Genomic DNA, 16,291 nt, shown 5'->3' with positions numbered 1-16,291 from the left:
TTGGCAACATGCAATCACAGAATGAAAAAAACAGAGCAACAAATGTTGTTTTCCTGTCTTATTGCTAACCATATGGACATTTTCCCTACCACCGCTCTTAAGTAGGACAGGTACCAGAGATAGCTGCAGTGAGTGGGCTGTACTCCACATATTTCATCATCTACTTCCAAATCTCACCACTTTAACAGTCATCTCTAGAGCAAAATGACTCCCATTCCTCCTATCTCGTGGCATGAAAATGCCCTCTCCTATTACAGTTTCATAGCTTTATACCTCACAAAGACCGTTGAAACTGGACCCTCGATTTACTCAAGTGATCTGCTTCCATCTGATACTTGATCTTCTTAACTGAGATTATAACTTAACCCATGTTGTTTTAATTAATTGTTACCTCCTGGGGTTATCTTGCCTAACTAACTGAGCTGTTCTTAAATTGTCCACTTCACTGCATGTTTCATTCTTAATTGATTGCCCTTCTGCTTTATCAGCATATTTGCTCTCAAATTTCCTAACTACAGTCTTTCTTTCTCAGTTACACTGCTTCACATAAATGCTTCTTTACTTTATTCTCTGCTTCTAATGTTTCTTCTTCTTCAATGCCCTTGCTATTACAAACTACTTGCCTCTGTTGTGGTAAACCCTACCAATCTTCCACCTCCCTTTCAACCTCACAGTGCCCCTCCACCTCACCACCTTACCATCACCCCCTCCCACCCTGCCCTCCAAGCACATATATTTTCTTTCCTTCTAAAGTACCCCACTCCACAATCCCTTCCTCTCATCCGGCAAGAGGGTTCTTACGCGTTTCCCAATAGAAAACTCGGTTTTCAAGTAAGAATAACACTATATGAAGGAAGACATTCTGTCCCTGAGAATAGCCAGCAGCCAGGACAAGGCTAACGCAGGGAGGGGAGAAGGAATATTGTACGTGGTCTGTCACAGGCAGGAGAGAGCACACTCTTGTCCTTGAGAATACGTGACTTTGTCTGCTCCCGGCGCAACGGCTCGCTATAGTTTATGGTTTGCACTGAGCTGGGGAGTCCTGCTGGGAGCAGAAAAGAGGTCTGGCAGCAGTGGGAAGCTGCCTGCCCTCAGTCACAAAGAGGAGGCTGTTCCCCGCTGAGCAGGCTGGCCTGGCCCAAAAAGGCTGAAGAAGCCAGAGAGCCAGCAAGCAACTCTGAGGGCACCTCGGAGATATATTTTAAATCGGCAAACAAAGCGTAAGTGAGGGCACTGGCTGACATACCCGTCCCGTCCACCTCGCAGACTCCTGAATTCGTGGGTTAACTTCAGCAACATTTGAACAGGGAGGAGGGAAAGTACCAAATATGATTAAGAGCCTACAAGTTTTGTGAAAACTTGGGTAGAAAGGAGACCCAGATTTATAAGCCCCATGCCGTCAGAGCTGGGCACCCTGCCCCAGCGCAGCCGGCAGCTCGGTCAGCACCTACTGCCTCTCGCTTCGCTCCATGGTCACGTCACAGGGGACAACAGGAGCTGAGGGAACTGGGACACAAACGGAGCCTAATTAGCACTGCTATTTATAGAACAACTTACTCTTTAAAGTGGGAAGAGCTGCTGGTGACAACACAGGTAGGTTTGGAGTTGATCCAAAGCATTAAGGTAATCCGCTTCAGAAACACCGGGGCACACGTTATTCTTGAGCCGGCGCGCCTGCGATGTCACCTGCGAGTAAGCTCTCCAGGGATGGCATCCACAGCCACCACCTGGCCTCCAGGCAGGGAGGGATGTGAGGGTCTGATGAGGGAAAGGAAGTAAGAAACCCTAAGAGTACCTCCCCACCGGCACAGCAGTAACATTTCTTTCCCTTCCTAACGCTGGGAGGGTCCAGGTATTATGGCTTAAGACAGCAATGGATCCCTCCAGCAAAGAGCCGCAAGAACAGCACAGGCACCGGTGTTCAGAGGAGGCTCTGGTAAGCAGAGAGGACGCTACAGCAACACCGGCTGTAGAGAGTAACTTTGAGTAGAGTCTTCAAGTATTGTTTCAGTTCAAAATAAATGGACGGGTGGACCAGTGCCGGTTTGCCATCAAGACCCTCAAGGTTATACAAACACTGATAATCAAAGAAAGAAATGTTAGTTAATACTCTTTTGAGAGGAAGCGTACCAGTTTCCCCAGGGGAAGGACAAGCCCAGAGTACCCAAAGTACTTTTCATTGTGAATCAACTTTCTTAAGTTTTATGGTCTTTTACAATATCAATATTTAAAAGATGCCGCTAAAAAGAGTGAGCAAAATTCTTAAACAAACCTTCAAGCAATTAATGCAAGAAATCTGCTAAGTACGAGGATGAAAGTAAAAATTCATTAAATAAATCATTCATAAATCATTCAACTAAGCATCTTATGATAGGCCTATTGCCTGAAAGTTGGCTTAAAAGTACTTTTAAATCATGTTCATGCGCTCGATGCCTAGTCCAGAGCCAGTGTGTTTTGGGAGATTTTCCTCCTTGATACATTCAACCCAGTTACTTTAGAGCCAAAAATCTGATAATGAAATGACAAAACCTAGCTATTTATTCATTAAACTTGTTGAAAGCTAATCTGTTCTTAATGACCAAACTGTTTAAGATATACCTGTAGACTGGGGACATTTCATGAGTGGAAACAATTTACTTCTCAGGGCTTTTAGGATTTCTTTTTAGTTTCTCTAAGGCAAAATAAGTTATCAGTCTTAAATGGCAAGGAGTCAGCGTCTCACAGGACAGACTGCAGAGAGCCACACAAGACACCGACTGAAACCAAATGATTAAGTAAATTTGGGAAAGAACTTATTAAACTCTACAGTCTGAGCAAGCTCATATTCATCTAGGCTGGCCTGTGATTTCAGGTGAAAGCACACTACGCACATGCTCCGTGTTACGCTACAGAGAAGACAGCCCGCAGCCCGCTGGAAACCCCACCAGCCCATTTGCCCTCATGCCAGCGGAGGTAACTTTGCTTTTCCCCATGATGCAAATCTCCTGTTCCACGGCAGAAGAGAAAGCAGAATTTGTACTAAACTTATAAAACCAACTGACAGTATAACTACTCAGGCCCGCCAGTACATTTTTCCACAGATTAGGTGGGGAAGAACAACAAACTCAACCCTCTTAGTACAAGACTTTCACTAGCAATGGCCTGTTTGACAAGTGAAGCACAAAACAGATTTTTTTAAAACAAAATAAGAGAAAGCACTATGTTCACTCATCAAAGACCCAAGGCAAAAATAAACATGTTATCACATGCTGGGCCCATTAGCATTTACTGAACTACACTAGATAAGTGTTTTCACTTGTTCTGTTGTCTAAACAGAACTATCAAAACACATGATTTCTCTAATGATAGGTTTACTTTTTTGTTGTTGTTACCATTTTTGGATCAGCTAGCTCAAGTTCCACACTCTGCCATTCCCTTCTGGATATGCTTAAACATTTAAAGGCAATGACTGGAGTGGGATAGAAAGAATAAATATGTCATGTGCATTTTTACTGCTTCATCCAACTGGGCATACTAAACCCTGGAGATGTTCAGCATTTGTCCATAAGGCTCAGCAAGTGTGTTTGCGCTAGATGCTTGCTGGGTGCCAAGACAAAATGTTCAATTAATAGTATGACCTACAAATGAATGCCCAGATTGGTTTTGTTTCTCCTATTCCCTTCACTGTTGCAGTTTCCTTACTTAAAAAAAAAAAAATGCATCTAATTATAGGCTGATATATAATTCTCACTACAGCAATCCCTAGCATTTAAAAATCAGGAGTCAGGCCCCCAAAATTATGATTAAGGCACAGAAATTAGGCATCTGAAAAACAACAACCCACAATGGAGCTTTATTTGCCTTTTGGGCCGCCATTCATGTTTTCAAGCCCTTTACTTTAGCTATGAGGACTAAAAAAATTCCTTCTTCGTTTTTATTCCACGAAATCAAGGCTACCACACATTCACCTGATTGCAGGAGCTGGCACGACTATCACAAGGGTGGGCAACAGCAGACTCTGTAGCATTCCCCAAGTTACGTTAACTGCCCCTAACTGCAAGCGTACATAGCTCAGCATCTGTTCCTGCTTTGCTCGGGGAGAGGAGTAACCATCGCCAAGCCAGGTGAAACTTCTCAAGCGGAAATCCCCAGGACTGCTGAGCCTCGGAGCTCCGGAGCTTGAAAACAGTCAGAGGGGTCATGGCCCTTGGCAATAGGTCTCCTAATACTCCTAAATTAAGACCCTCACGGTGGTAAATTTTAAACTCCTCTCCAAGAACCAAGGAATAGCTGTGGCTGAAGTATAAGCTTTCTGAGAACTTACAGGAGAGCTATCTGGTTTACAGATAACTCTTCAGAAGTGCAGGACAGGCATCTGCAGACAGTTTCTCATCCCGTATTTCTTAATACCATAAAAATTACAGATGTCTAGTAAAAAGCAAATAAAAATTAAATCCAGAACGTATTTCTTTCAAAGTTATTTTCCACTCAAACTGGGTTGCAATCAACTGCTCCAGCACGGCCCATGATCTTTCTGTGCACTTCACAGGCCCTTCCACAGCAGTTTTTTTCCCTCCTTGCTAGAAAAGCATTTTTCCCCTCTTTTTCCTGCCCAAGACACTACTTACTTTCATCGAAGATTCTCCTTACTTGTTCACCTCCCTTTTAAAACTTTCTTTGTTCTGACTTTTCTGGAAATGTTGTTGCTCTGCAGAAACATCTGGATCCCACAGAAACACACAGCTTTCCACTGATGCAAGCTCTTCAGCTCTATATATGCCCACACAGGCTTATTCAAGCATTAGCGTGAACTTCAAGCATCTTGGTAGTTCACTCACATATTTCAGAAATTACTATCCTCGTGATATCCATCAAACATATATATACGTACTGCCCTAGACTCCCCACTCCCCGTAAACATTTGGAAAGCCTTAACCCATGTCAGGCAGTAGCACGCATCACAAAGAATCCTACATAAACATGACGCAGAAGCATCCTCCGAGCTTCAGACCTGCCCCCCACCTCACTGATCTCACTGCACTGCTCTTATCCATTCCTGGGCTTAAGCGCTGCGGGAAGAAACAAGCCAGCACTTTCCCAGCTTCACAGCCCTTTGCGCCTGCTCCCTCTTCACTTGTTTTCGGGGTCGGCAATTGCAGAAGCTGCTGTGTCACTATTTGCCCTCCTAGAGCAGCAATCTGAGGGAGGCCAGGAAAGGCAAGGGGAGCCCTGCACGCCGCTGCACGAGCACTGCTACAATCTATCTCCGAGCAAGCTGCAGTAAGAGACCTCTCCCCATCATTCCCATTCTTGTCTGATCCAACAGCACTCCTCCGCTATTGCTTCATGAATATTGCATTACCTTTCTATCCCATATTATGGCCATACTCTATACGGAAGTATTCTCATGCCTTTTACATTGCCATTAAGTAGTAAATGGCACAACGCGGGAGACTGCAAAGAGTCTGAACCTTGCTCAGACAAATAAGAACCTAATGTCGCTGGAGTGGATGGACAGTAAAATTACCCATAAACAAGCAAGGGTAATCTAAAGGTTACAACCTAAACATTACACTTCCAACTACTTAGGGATGTCTACTGCAGCCCTCACTGCTGCAGTCCAGTGACAGAGCCCGCAGATCTTGCAGCTCCCACCCTTCTTGAGGCTCCCAGCTTTCTTGCTCCTACCAAGCTTTCACACAACCCAGAGACTGAACAAAGTCGATGGCTCCCCTGGGTCAGGTTCACCATGAGAGAACACGAAGGCCAACTGAAAAGATGCTTCAAGAAAAAAAAGGTAATAAATACTCACGCCCAACTCCCCAACTAGCCTCATACCTCCTTTCTCTTCTCTGCCTCCTTGCCTTTCTCCATGTCCTAATTTCCCCCCATTCCACACAAGCAGCTCTCACTGTGCTACAAGCTGCTACTCGCCAAAAACCATTTCACTCTCCGGCTCCTACAGCTGCAGCAGGAGTCTTGAGGAGCACCTGAGGATGACACGGAGGTGCGGCCATGTGTGTAGGGGACCGAAACACCCCTGTGCTGTGGGGTGAGTGGGTCCGAGACACAGGGCAATGCTGTAGGGCCCGAAGCACAACGCCACATGAGGCACCACAGGAGGCATTAGGGAACGCCGCTGCTTGGGGGCTGCCAGCAAATGCAACGTGGCAGTATGAAGCTGGGGGATGTGCTGCTGACCGGCAGCGTTGCTCAGTAAGTGAGAGAGATGACTGAACGCTCTAGACACATCTCGGGGGGGGAGGAAAATGCACGTACCAGGCAGCTGAGCCGGGCAATGGCAGCAAACAGCACACAAACTCTACAATGGCTGTGTTTTTGCTCCCCAGGTGGGACTTTGACTAAGACAAATGGAAAGAACAGGGAACAAAGAACAGCTAAAGGAGAAGGACAATAGTTAAAGCAAGCAGTCACTTAGCCCAGAGAATAAAAAGTGTGGTCAAAAGTAGAGAATTTCATCATTAGCTGAAGATTCATTCTTTGGCTTCTTTATTAATCTTGGGCTCTGGTTAATCCTTTCCTGTGTTTTTCCCAACAAAGGCACGTGTCTGACTCCACATGCGTGCTTTTAAATACTGAGCCAGGCAAAGTGTACAACCTATTACAAATGGTAAGATACCAACATTTAAATACTGGTACGGACTTGTGACAAATGTAAGAGTGAAACATAATTAAAGTATTTACCCATCAGTAAATAAGTTTACTGACATTTAGAAAAAAGAAGACCATGCAAGCATTGCTAACATTGCAACTCATCAGGGAAAACAAAGTAAAACTGTGAGTTTAAATTCAGGAACAGGGATTCATTTCTCAAGCAAAAACTATATATGGAATAAAGACCTATTCTATTCCCTTTTAAAAAGATGAATGCTCCAGTGAAAGCCATGGAAAAAACACAAACATTTACACAAAAGCATTAGGCACTTTACAGGCAGTAAGCTGGTACCTCTAGGTACCAGTAGCAGAAGGACCAGTACCCACCAAACCCTCGGCGCAAGTATTTTGATCGTTCTTCCAGTGAATATTCAGGTGGCCTCCCACTAGCAAATAGCCCAGGTATTTCTTCGCATTAAAAATTGTACTAACAGAGGGAAAACCCAGTCCCTTAATCAAACTTCCTCATCTGCATAGCTGGTGTAAATCTCACTACACGCATTCTTGGACTGAACGTACTTCAGAGTGTGGAATGTCTCTCTACAAGCTTATGGCACAGTATAAATAGTAGTTTCTGTACAGACTGGTAATTATCCACAGGACTCCCTACTGACTTCAGTGGTGATCTAGAGCTGAAGCTCAGTTACAAAAGATAACCATGGCATGGAGACACCATTTTCTTAACTTCCTTTAAAACTTTATTTCCTTTTCGCTGTATAAAAGTAACTGGGGAACCAGAATCAAGTCTCCCCGACAGTCAAAAGTAAAAAGATTCAAACATAGCTGAGTAACTTGAGAGTCTCCATTCCACTTGCCATCAAGCCTAAGTCTTATCGACTCTCCCTGAGGGAGGCAGGCATCAGTGAGCCTTGGATTCGGCATCACCCCCTCGTTGCATATTTGAGTGCTTTTTGGGCTGGTTCTCAACTCTTGTGGTACTTCTGAGTACTACCTAGAGCCGTAGATACTTCATCGCCCTGCGCTGGGACATACTGTACCGCGGGACTGACAGCGCGAGTGGAACACTGGATATAGTAGAAACGCCAAACCTTGCAGTAAATAAAATAGCATTACCAGAGCTGACATTTGGCCAAGACAGAGTACATCATAGGAAAACATTAAAATTTTTTCCGGGGTGGGGGGGAACGTTTTGTTTGTTTGTCTTTCATCTTTGACAGGAAATACAAAGCCGTTACTCCTCTATTACAGCAACGGCCACTCCAGGCATTCCAGAAATAGGGAGAGCAAGTTTTCCCACAGGAAAGCATGCAAGACAGCTGATCTGTTTTCCTAGCACTCCTTAAAATATAGGCAAGCTATACAGCAGCTTTTAAATTAAAGCTGGCTGTGCATCCTCAGAGCAGAGGAGGCCTGATAAGTAGAGACTTTATCTTGCTACTACATTAAGCCAAAGCCTGCGGTTTACCTGGGAATCCTGATAGCCAACTACTGGCATGTCAAGGATGGAAAACGACAGATGCCCCAAGCATCAGTAGGAGCTGCAGGGCTCTGAAGAAGGTGACTGGCAACTCAGTAGGGGAGGGAGATAAAGGAGTATATAGTTTCACAAGAGTTCTTTACGTCACAGCTATGGATGCTGATTGGATAATCATAAAAGGAGCCATCTAAAGAGTCTGGGCATCCCTTGAAAGCTGAGGAGGACGTCAAGCAGCTTAAGAATGGGAATAGACTGAAGAAGAAACAGAGAGGGGGGAAAAAAGAAAAAAGAAAAAAAAAAGATAAACAAAATAGTTGTTCAGGAAATTACATGATGCTTACAGCAAACATGGAAGACAAAATAAGTTAACCATTTCTATTCAGCTATTTCTAGCATTGTAGCCTCATTGTAGCCACATCTCCATTTGAAAAGAGAATCTTTAAACCAAGAAATACAGGAGGGCATTTTCAAGGCAGATGGAACAGGAGAAGTTGAAATAATTCAATCTGTTGATTTAATGCAACAACAAAAAACCCCACCACTCTGCTGGCCAGAAAATGTTTTATAACAATCTAGTTTCACAGCCTTCTTTTTTTTCCCCAAACGGAGCAGTGGGAAAGTGCCCTCCAGAATCCTGGTTAAAGCCAGGATGTTGTTCTCCACAGCATAATTCACCTTGCTAAAAATTTGAAATACCGCTAAGGTCGAGGCAACAGGCATAGCTCCTTCACGAAGCTCAGAGCTTCCGCAATAATTACTTTACAAAGACTTTGCTAGGGTTAAGTGACTCATCGGTGCCATGTCCCATCCCACCCTCTGTTTATCTGATCAGTTTAGATTCCAAGACCTGGGAGAAAAATTGTCTCTGGTCTTCTATATGTAAAAATTGTGGTGCGACAACACCTGAATCTCCACTGAGGCTTGCAAATACTACATAATATGGATTAATTAATGTGCTTCAGTATTAATTTAACTGCATGCAGCTATGTTAAAATTATTTAACATTAGGGGCAATTTTCTTGCATTTTGGGAACTACATGCAGCATACAGAAAAAGATCAATATATATACACAGATTTAAAGTTAAGTATTTTTTAGTTCTTCGAAAACTGGAACAACAGAAGACTGCAGTCCAAACAGCCTCCTCAGTTCAGTGGGGTTCATCCTCACTGGGAGAGGATAAATTCTAAAGGAGGAAAGACAATTCATTTTCCATGCATTTACCTAGTAGGAACTGGCCTCAAAAATAGGTCTTTTTATATATATTACTGAACACGCATCGAATGGGAGCAACACTCTTGGCTGCTCTGAAGATGAAAATTACGAGTAGAGGAATAAATCACCAGTTACTATGTTGTATGGATGATTCAGTGCCCACTCCATCCACTTTAAGGCAGAAAAAGGGAAAGCACAGATGTGAAAATACGTACATACAGCAGTGCCTGCGTATGTACATACCAGACTTTCGGGGCCCTAGTTGGGTAACCTAAATTCCAGTAAAGTCTGTGTTCCTCCTGTTCCCCAGTGGCTGGCTCTGGGCCTTTGGATGCTCCCGGTTAACAGGAAAAGAGCCTCAGGGAGTTGGCTACACCCTACTGTAAGTGCTGGCAGCACTGGAGTTTTCACAAATTCAAAGTAACGCAGCAATCCAAAACTTTGCAAGAGCAGATACTAGAAACAGGGCTCTCGACTGTCTGTTTCGTGAGGGAGATGGAATCAAAGCCTGTAAGAAAACACTACTTAGGGGCAAGGAAGGAGGATACCATGAGCTGGAACTCAGGAATTTAAGTCAATTCCTATCTTGCCGCCACAGCTCTCATCTGCAAAGAAGCCATGAGCTAACTCAGATAATTCTCATTGTTTTCATGCAATTTAGGTATCCAAAGACACCTAGAGACCTCGAAGATATGGAGACAGATCTCTCTACGGCTTGCTTTCTTCATCACAGCCTCCAAATAATAAAATAGAATACGAACATTTCTTTCCTCTCACTTTTAACCTGCTCTTCAAATTGTACCTCTTCACCAAAACAACTTCCCATCTCAGCTGGAGACACCAAGAAACTACAAATTACAAATACCCAATCATCACCAATTCAGCAAATACAACCAAAAAAAAGTCATTTGAAATGTTAAAAACTGAGTTTAAAACACAGCCGGGCAGTAGTGACATTTACTCAGAAGAGCAAAATGAGCTGGATCTGGCCACTGACAACGCACAATATTTGAGCATATCTGACGGTTTCAGAGCAGGGCTTCATGGGCCACGTAGGAAGAACTAATCTAATCCAGCATCTCCCAGCTCTAATCCTAACTCCACTCTTCACATGCCTCAGTGAAAGAAGCAGGAATAGTTCAGTATTTGATAAAGCTGTTTAAGCAGGGCAAAACTCTTATCTCGTCAACCTGGACAACATGACATTTCATCTGAGATTTGCCTTGAAATACCCCAGTAAGCATTGCAACACCCATGTAATTTGCAAAGCTCACATCAAAAGAGAAGGAAAAAAAGCCACCTGGACTAAAAACTCTCGCTGACTTGGCAATGGCATTTGTCTTATGCAGATGGGGAAATGACCTGAAATTCTAGTTCTGTGTTAATACAATCTAGAATGAAACATGATTTGCACAAGGGGATGTTCTTCAGCGCCTGTTGTGATTGCATTCTAGGTACAGACTTTTAACAGCTGGCAGAGAGCGGCTGGCAGAGAAGGTTACATGGGAAGACCCCCTCCTGCACGGCGCGTAGCGGCGACAGAGCATTATTTTTGCAAGGCATGGGAAACCTAACAGTAGAAGAGGCTTCACACAGTCTGTCCACATCCACACTTCAACCACCAGAGTTCACCATGTCCGGGTATTCTGTCCCATTCAGCTGCTGACCCTGTTGTGTGATTTCAGGCTAGTATCTTCTCTGTCCCTGAACAAGAGGTCAAACCTGACGAAAAAGGAGTGGGGAAGCCACCTGCCAAGATAAGCACAGCTGCTTTGGCTCTAGGGACGGAGGGGACAGCATTGGGGAGCAGAGACCCAGTTGTAGCAGATACTTTGGACTGGAGGCAGGTCACAAACAGCAAGTTCACAGGAGGCATCTGCCACCAGTTCAACCAAGCCACCCCCAAAATAAACCCTGGGTGACCTTTCAACATCACACAAAACTGATGCAGCAGAAGCAAGAAGACAATCTGAATCTCCAGGGTAGCCTTTCGGTTGCCTTGCAGATGAGATTGTCCCATCTCTTGCTGAAGAACCTCTAACCTAAGTCACTGATCGCCATCGAACCCTTTTGGTGGGAGTCCTGACAGACAAAAGCCCACTGCCCCCCACAGGTGTACTCACTCCACAGCGAAGATCCACCCCGGGAAACAAGCGGAAGCGCCAGATAAACACACAGTGCTTGGGATTTGTAGTTGTATGGAGCTTGTAAAGTGGATGAAAAGATCCAGGTCTGCCTTTAATCAACTGCAATCATATTAAATAAAATCATCCTAAAGGTGTTATTGTACGTCATTTACTTGACTAATAACAAAGAGCAATTAACAACATTTTTTGCCTAAATAATTTAAGCAGCACTAGGCCCTTAAAAAAACCCTACGCAATCCAATCTGTAAGAACAATTAGGGCGCAATAACATTAACCACCTCAGAGGATGACAAGCCATTATACCGTAGGTAAATTAGATACGTTAGCCATTAGTGACTCTAATGACAGTCTCACTCCTATTCTGACCACTTTGTAGTTCGAGATCAAGCAGTTTACCATCTGACTGACAGACTATTATTCAGCATTTGTCAGAGAGATGTTTCCACAGCAGAGAGTCTGACTGCCCTCAGCCACTAGTGTCTTGAAATTTAAAGGATGCTAATAGCGATAGCTTGCTGGTAGGCTGCGCTCAACTCCGAATGCCCAGAATTTGGGGACTTTAAACAGTCTGTTCAACTGAGGAAAGGATTTGGACTAAGAGCTCTTTTAGTAATCTCAATTGTATCTTCGGGATTTTCAGCAACTGTCCTTCCATCCAACAACCCAGGCAGCTCTTGCAGAGACACCCACTACGCTGCTGGCAGCGGGGCTCAGCGCACTCCCCATGCCAGGATTACTCAGGGAAGCCGGATACGGAGAGTCAAGGCTGAGAGCAGGCTTTAAACACGGACTCACACCGGAGTCGAAGGCTTGATCCTCCTCATTTTGTTACTCCCACAAACTGTCCTTACTCACAGCTGCAGTAAGGCAACACACAACCCAAAAGCAGCAACCCATGGCTATTTACAAGGATTCTTATATTTGAAAACCGATTCTGCAAATCCATATTCAAACACAAAACCCTCATGTAAACCACTCCACAAGCTCCAAAGATCTGACTCGGGTAAACTTTTGCTTATGCAAGAACCCAGGGTGTCCCTCCAGGACAGGAGGGACAAAGTTTAGTTTACCCGAGCAAGCAAAAGTTTACCCGAGTCAGATCTTCACAGGATTTTTCTGGCTGTACAGAGAGGAGGAGGAAGGAGCAGCGGAGATTCAGGAGTTACTGGCACTTGGCTGCCAGGGTTCAACCCAAATCACCCCAGACATTTTTGTTACTTACTGAACTTAAGTTGTCTTTGATCCAGGTACAGAAGGCAAAGAGGGAAACAGCACTTCTGAGGTTTGAAAAGTATATTTTGATCAAGTTAATTACTCCAGGGACAATAATCTACTTCAACAACAGGCAGTCCAGTGAGTTTATAGGAGGAGAAAGATGTAAAACCATCAGATGTTTTCTCTGCATAGCAAGGACTTGGCTATTCAAACACCTCTACAGTACTACAAATGCCACCATATTATACCAAGCAGTAATTTGAAAGCTTGCGTTTTCTCAAATAGATTTTTAGCACAGATAAATTTAAATTTATTCATCAAAACTGAGTAAAACCAAAACCGTCTGGCAACCAGGATGTGGCAGGAGGGCTAGGGAGACTGGCGATTAACGTCGTTCTTAAAGAACAATATATTAATAATATATTAAAACTCACTTAATATTAGGCTATTATGGAAAGCTGTGTTACTTCGAAGTCCACACGCAGGATTTCTGTGATGCCTCCTTCCCAATTAAAAGAGAGACCCGCACTCATGAGCGGTAGGCACTGAAACTTGGAGCTTTTACAGCGCTCTTGCATAGAGACGGCAGGACTGTGGCAAAGAGCGGGACGTTGTTTCTGTTAATCACCTCACAATATACAGCAGCTTACCTGACACAGACTTCAATTTCATAATCTTCTACCAACACGAAGAGAAGCAAATGTAGGCAGCAAAAAGGGAGTTCTACGTCACAATTATTTGACTATTATGGTATGCTCACTACGTATCTGCAGTGTACATTTCCGCTTAAAAACTTCACGTTTTGAAGCAGACTGATTTAAAGCTCATTGTATTTAGCGCTGCACCGACTCATCAAGAGACACAGACAAGAAACAATAGCTCCTTTTATTGCAAGAGACTCTCTTCAATAGCATCTCTGAGATAATCACTATGCTTAGGGAGTGGAAAAACATATGGGCAAGTAGAATAGTTGACGAGCTACACAGTTTTTTTGTTACTAAACCATGTGGTGGAAACGGTCTAAAAACTGTTTTTTAAACTGAAGCTGCTGCAGCATTATCCATCTTCAAGCAACACTTTGTTTACAAACATGAAAAATAATGCATCAAATGCTTCCCTACATCACCTATCAGGGTAATTTTTTAAAAATCCGGATTCATCAACCCCCAAAAAGTGGGAATCTGTAGCACAAGAGGATTAAGATGATTTAGTATCCGAGAAGATCAACGTAGTTTCTAGTGTTAGTTAAGTGTTTTAGGAAAAGTACCTTACATCTGTACCTTATTGCTAGCTCTGTATTAAAGGGAGGACTTCTTCCAGGCCTACCCAATGAGATGATTTTAACACATGTCCGCTTATCACCTCTCGCTGCTTCTACTTCCTGCAAGCTTCAGTGACTAAAGGAAATGAAGAACTGTAAAGTTTCTGTTATCCCAGCAGACAAGATATTAAGCAATCCCATGCCGGCTCCAGTTCACGACAAACGCAAGTTGAGTTGCATTCAAAAATATTGAAGAACATCAAATAAAGCTGTACGCTACTTTAAAAAAAAAAAAAAAAGGAAAGAAGTCCCTTGGAATTTGCATTTACTCCAGAAAAAAAAGGCCTTTTTGTGGGCAGTTTGATTACCACTCACTGATCTTTCATGTGCTACTTAAGAGGATAGGGAGAAAACCCAGCTTCTCTCCAGGAAAGCGAGGGAAATCGGCCTCTCTTTGAACTGTCTATATTTTACCCAGGCACGAGAGAAATTTTCGAGGGGATGCAAATCTCCACTGCCTATGCTTTTAAGCCAGGGGTCATTCAAAAAACCTCCCCACTGCAGGGACCTGGTTCTCCACCATTACCAGATGTGGCACCCTGACTGCAACATTTCTCCTCTCCTGTGCAGCTGGAGAAGGTGAAAAGGTCTCTGAGGACTATCGCCATTACCCAGCCGCATCAAAGGAAAAGAAGATAAAAAAGGTGCCGTTTCACGTGGTTTCTATAATAAACTGCAGCGAGGCAAGGACCAGTGCGGAGCTTCCAAAGTGTTCCTCGGAGCGAGGATGCTGACAGATGCTAACACGAATGAACATCCACCCAGACCTCCCCGTGTGCTTCCCAGGGAGATCCTACAAGCCCAGCTTTTCCCTGGCAGCAGGCGGGCACCCACAGTCATTAAGCGAAGCCAGGCTCCCCAGCCCCTTGCTTTGTTATCAGCCAGAGGGGCTGCTGGTGCAGCTGTCAGCCAGGAAGCCAGAAGCATCCTATTGTGCAAGGCAACGCGGCGTGCCTCAGAAACCTCAGACCTCCTTGGAAAGGCATCCAAGATGGGTTTATTTCCCTACGAAGAAAAATAAGCCTCCATTCCCGACGCCGAGCCCCTTCTCCTCCCCGCAGCAAACAGAGCCACCCAAAAAAGTTTTGCTGGGCAAGAGGGGCCCTGCCTGCCCCTCGCCCGCTGGGGAAAAAAACAAAAACAGAAACAGAAACAACAAAAAAAGACCAACAAAAAACCAACAAAGGGTCAGGTAGGGGAAAAAAAATAAAGTTCGGGGCTTGGCGGGGTGGGGAGAGCGCCCGGCTGAGCTGCCCGGCCCCGGCTGTCCGTCCGTCCGTCCGTCCGTCCCCGGCTCCTCGTCCCCGCCTGTCCGCCCGTCCCCGGCCGCCCGTTCCCCGGCTGCCCTTGGGCCGCGCACGGCGCTACCTGAACAGGGCGACCGCAGTCTGGTTCCTCCTCCACGCCTTGCCCTGCTGCAGCAGCACCCCCTGCACGATCTCCTTCTCGTCGGGCAGCCGGTAGACGGGGAAGACGTAGAGCCAGCAGAGGACGAAGACGCCCAGGGCGCTGGCCCCCACGGGCAGGCGGGTGCGCGGCCACTTCCACGCCAGCCCCGCCATCCTCCTCCCGCAGCGCCGCCGCGGTGCCGGGCCGGGCTCCGGCATCAGGCCCCTGCCATGCGGCGCCGGCGGGCGGGGGGCCCGCCTCAGCCCCGCCGCCGCCCGCGCCCTAAACCCGGCAGCCCGCCCGCCTCCCGCGGCCCGCCGCCATCGCCGCCCAGCCGGCCGGGGGGCAGCCGGGCCCCGCCGACGTCGGGTCTCCTGCCGGGGCTGGTGCCGCTGCGCCGCGGCTGGCTCCTCTCTCGGCGGTGGCGGCTGCCGCCCTTCCTCACAGTCATTTGGTCCCTCGCTTTCCCCGCCAGACGATGCTCCGCCGCTCCCCGCCCTCCCTCCCTCCGCCTCCCGCCGTGCCCCCTCGCTCGCTGGGTGGCTGGCTGGCTGGCTGGCTGGCTCCCCCTCGCCCGCCGCCGCGCTGCGGACGGACCCGGTAAATTTCCACCCCGCCCCGGGGCGCGGGGTGCCCCGGCCCCCGCCGCCGGCGAAGGGAGGGAGGCAGGGGAACGGCGGCCGGAGAGCCGGCTGCTGCGGGGCTGGGCTCCGCGCCCCGGTCTCCCCCCGCTTGGCCCGCGGCCACCGGCTGAGCCGGAGCGGAGGGAGGGAGGGAGGTCGGGAGATCCCGCTCCGGGCTCGCCGCTGCGGGCAGCCCCCACCCCACCCCCCCCAACCGGCGCCCACCCACCCGCACTCCCGGTGTCTGGCGTTCTCCCCCGGCAGCCCCCGGCCCCGGCGGCGGCCGCGCT

At 46.4% G+C, this 16,291-nt stretch overlaps 1 protein-coding gene across 1 annotated transcript in view; it reads right to left on the bottom strand.

The window, feature by feature from the left end:
• The window catches only part of ST8SIA1 (ST8 alpha-N-acetyl-neuraminide alpha-2,8-sialyltransferase 1), a 130,881-nt gene extending 115,003 nt beyond the window's left edge, over positions 1-15,878 (bottom strand). Inside the window, exon 1 of the mRNA XM_074586813.1 lies at positions 15,358-15,878. Coding sequence (XP_074442914.1) covers positions 15,358-15,596 — 239 coding nt within the window. The 5' untranslated portion in view covers positions 15,597-15,878. The remainder of the gene's footprint in view (positions 1-15,357) is intronic.
• Between the last annotated feature and the right edge of the window lie 413 nt (positions 15,879-16,291).

Source organism: Larus michahellis, chromosome 1 (genome assembly GCF_964199755.1).
Source record: "Larus michahellis chromosome 1, bLarMic1.1, whole genome shotgun sequence".
Taxonomy (NCBI): Eukaryota; Metazoa; Chordata; class Aves; order Charadriiformes; family Laridae; genus Larus; species Larus michahellis.
This window is presented reverse-complemented; position numbering and strand designations above follow the sequence as displayed.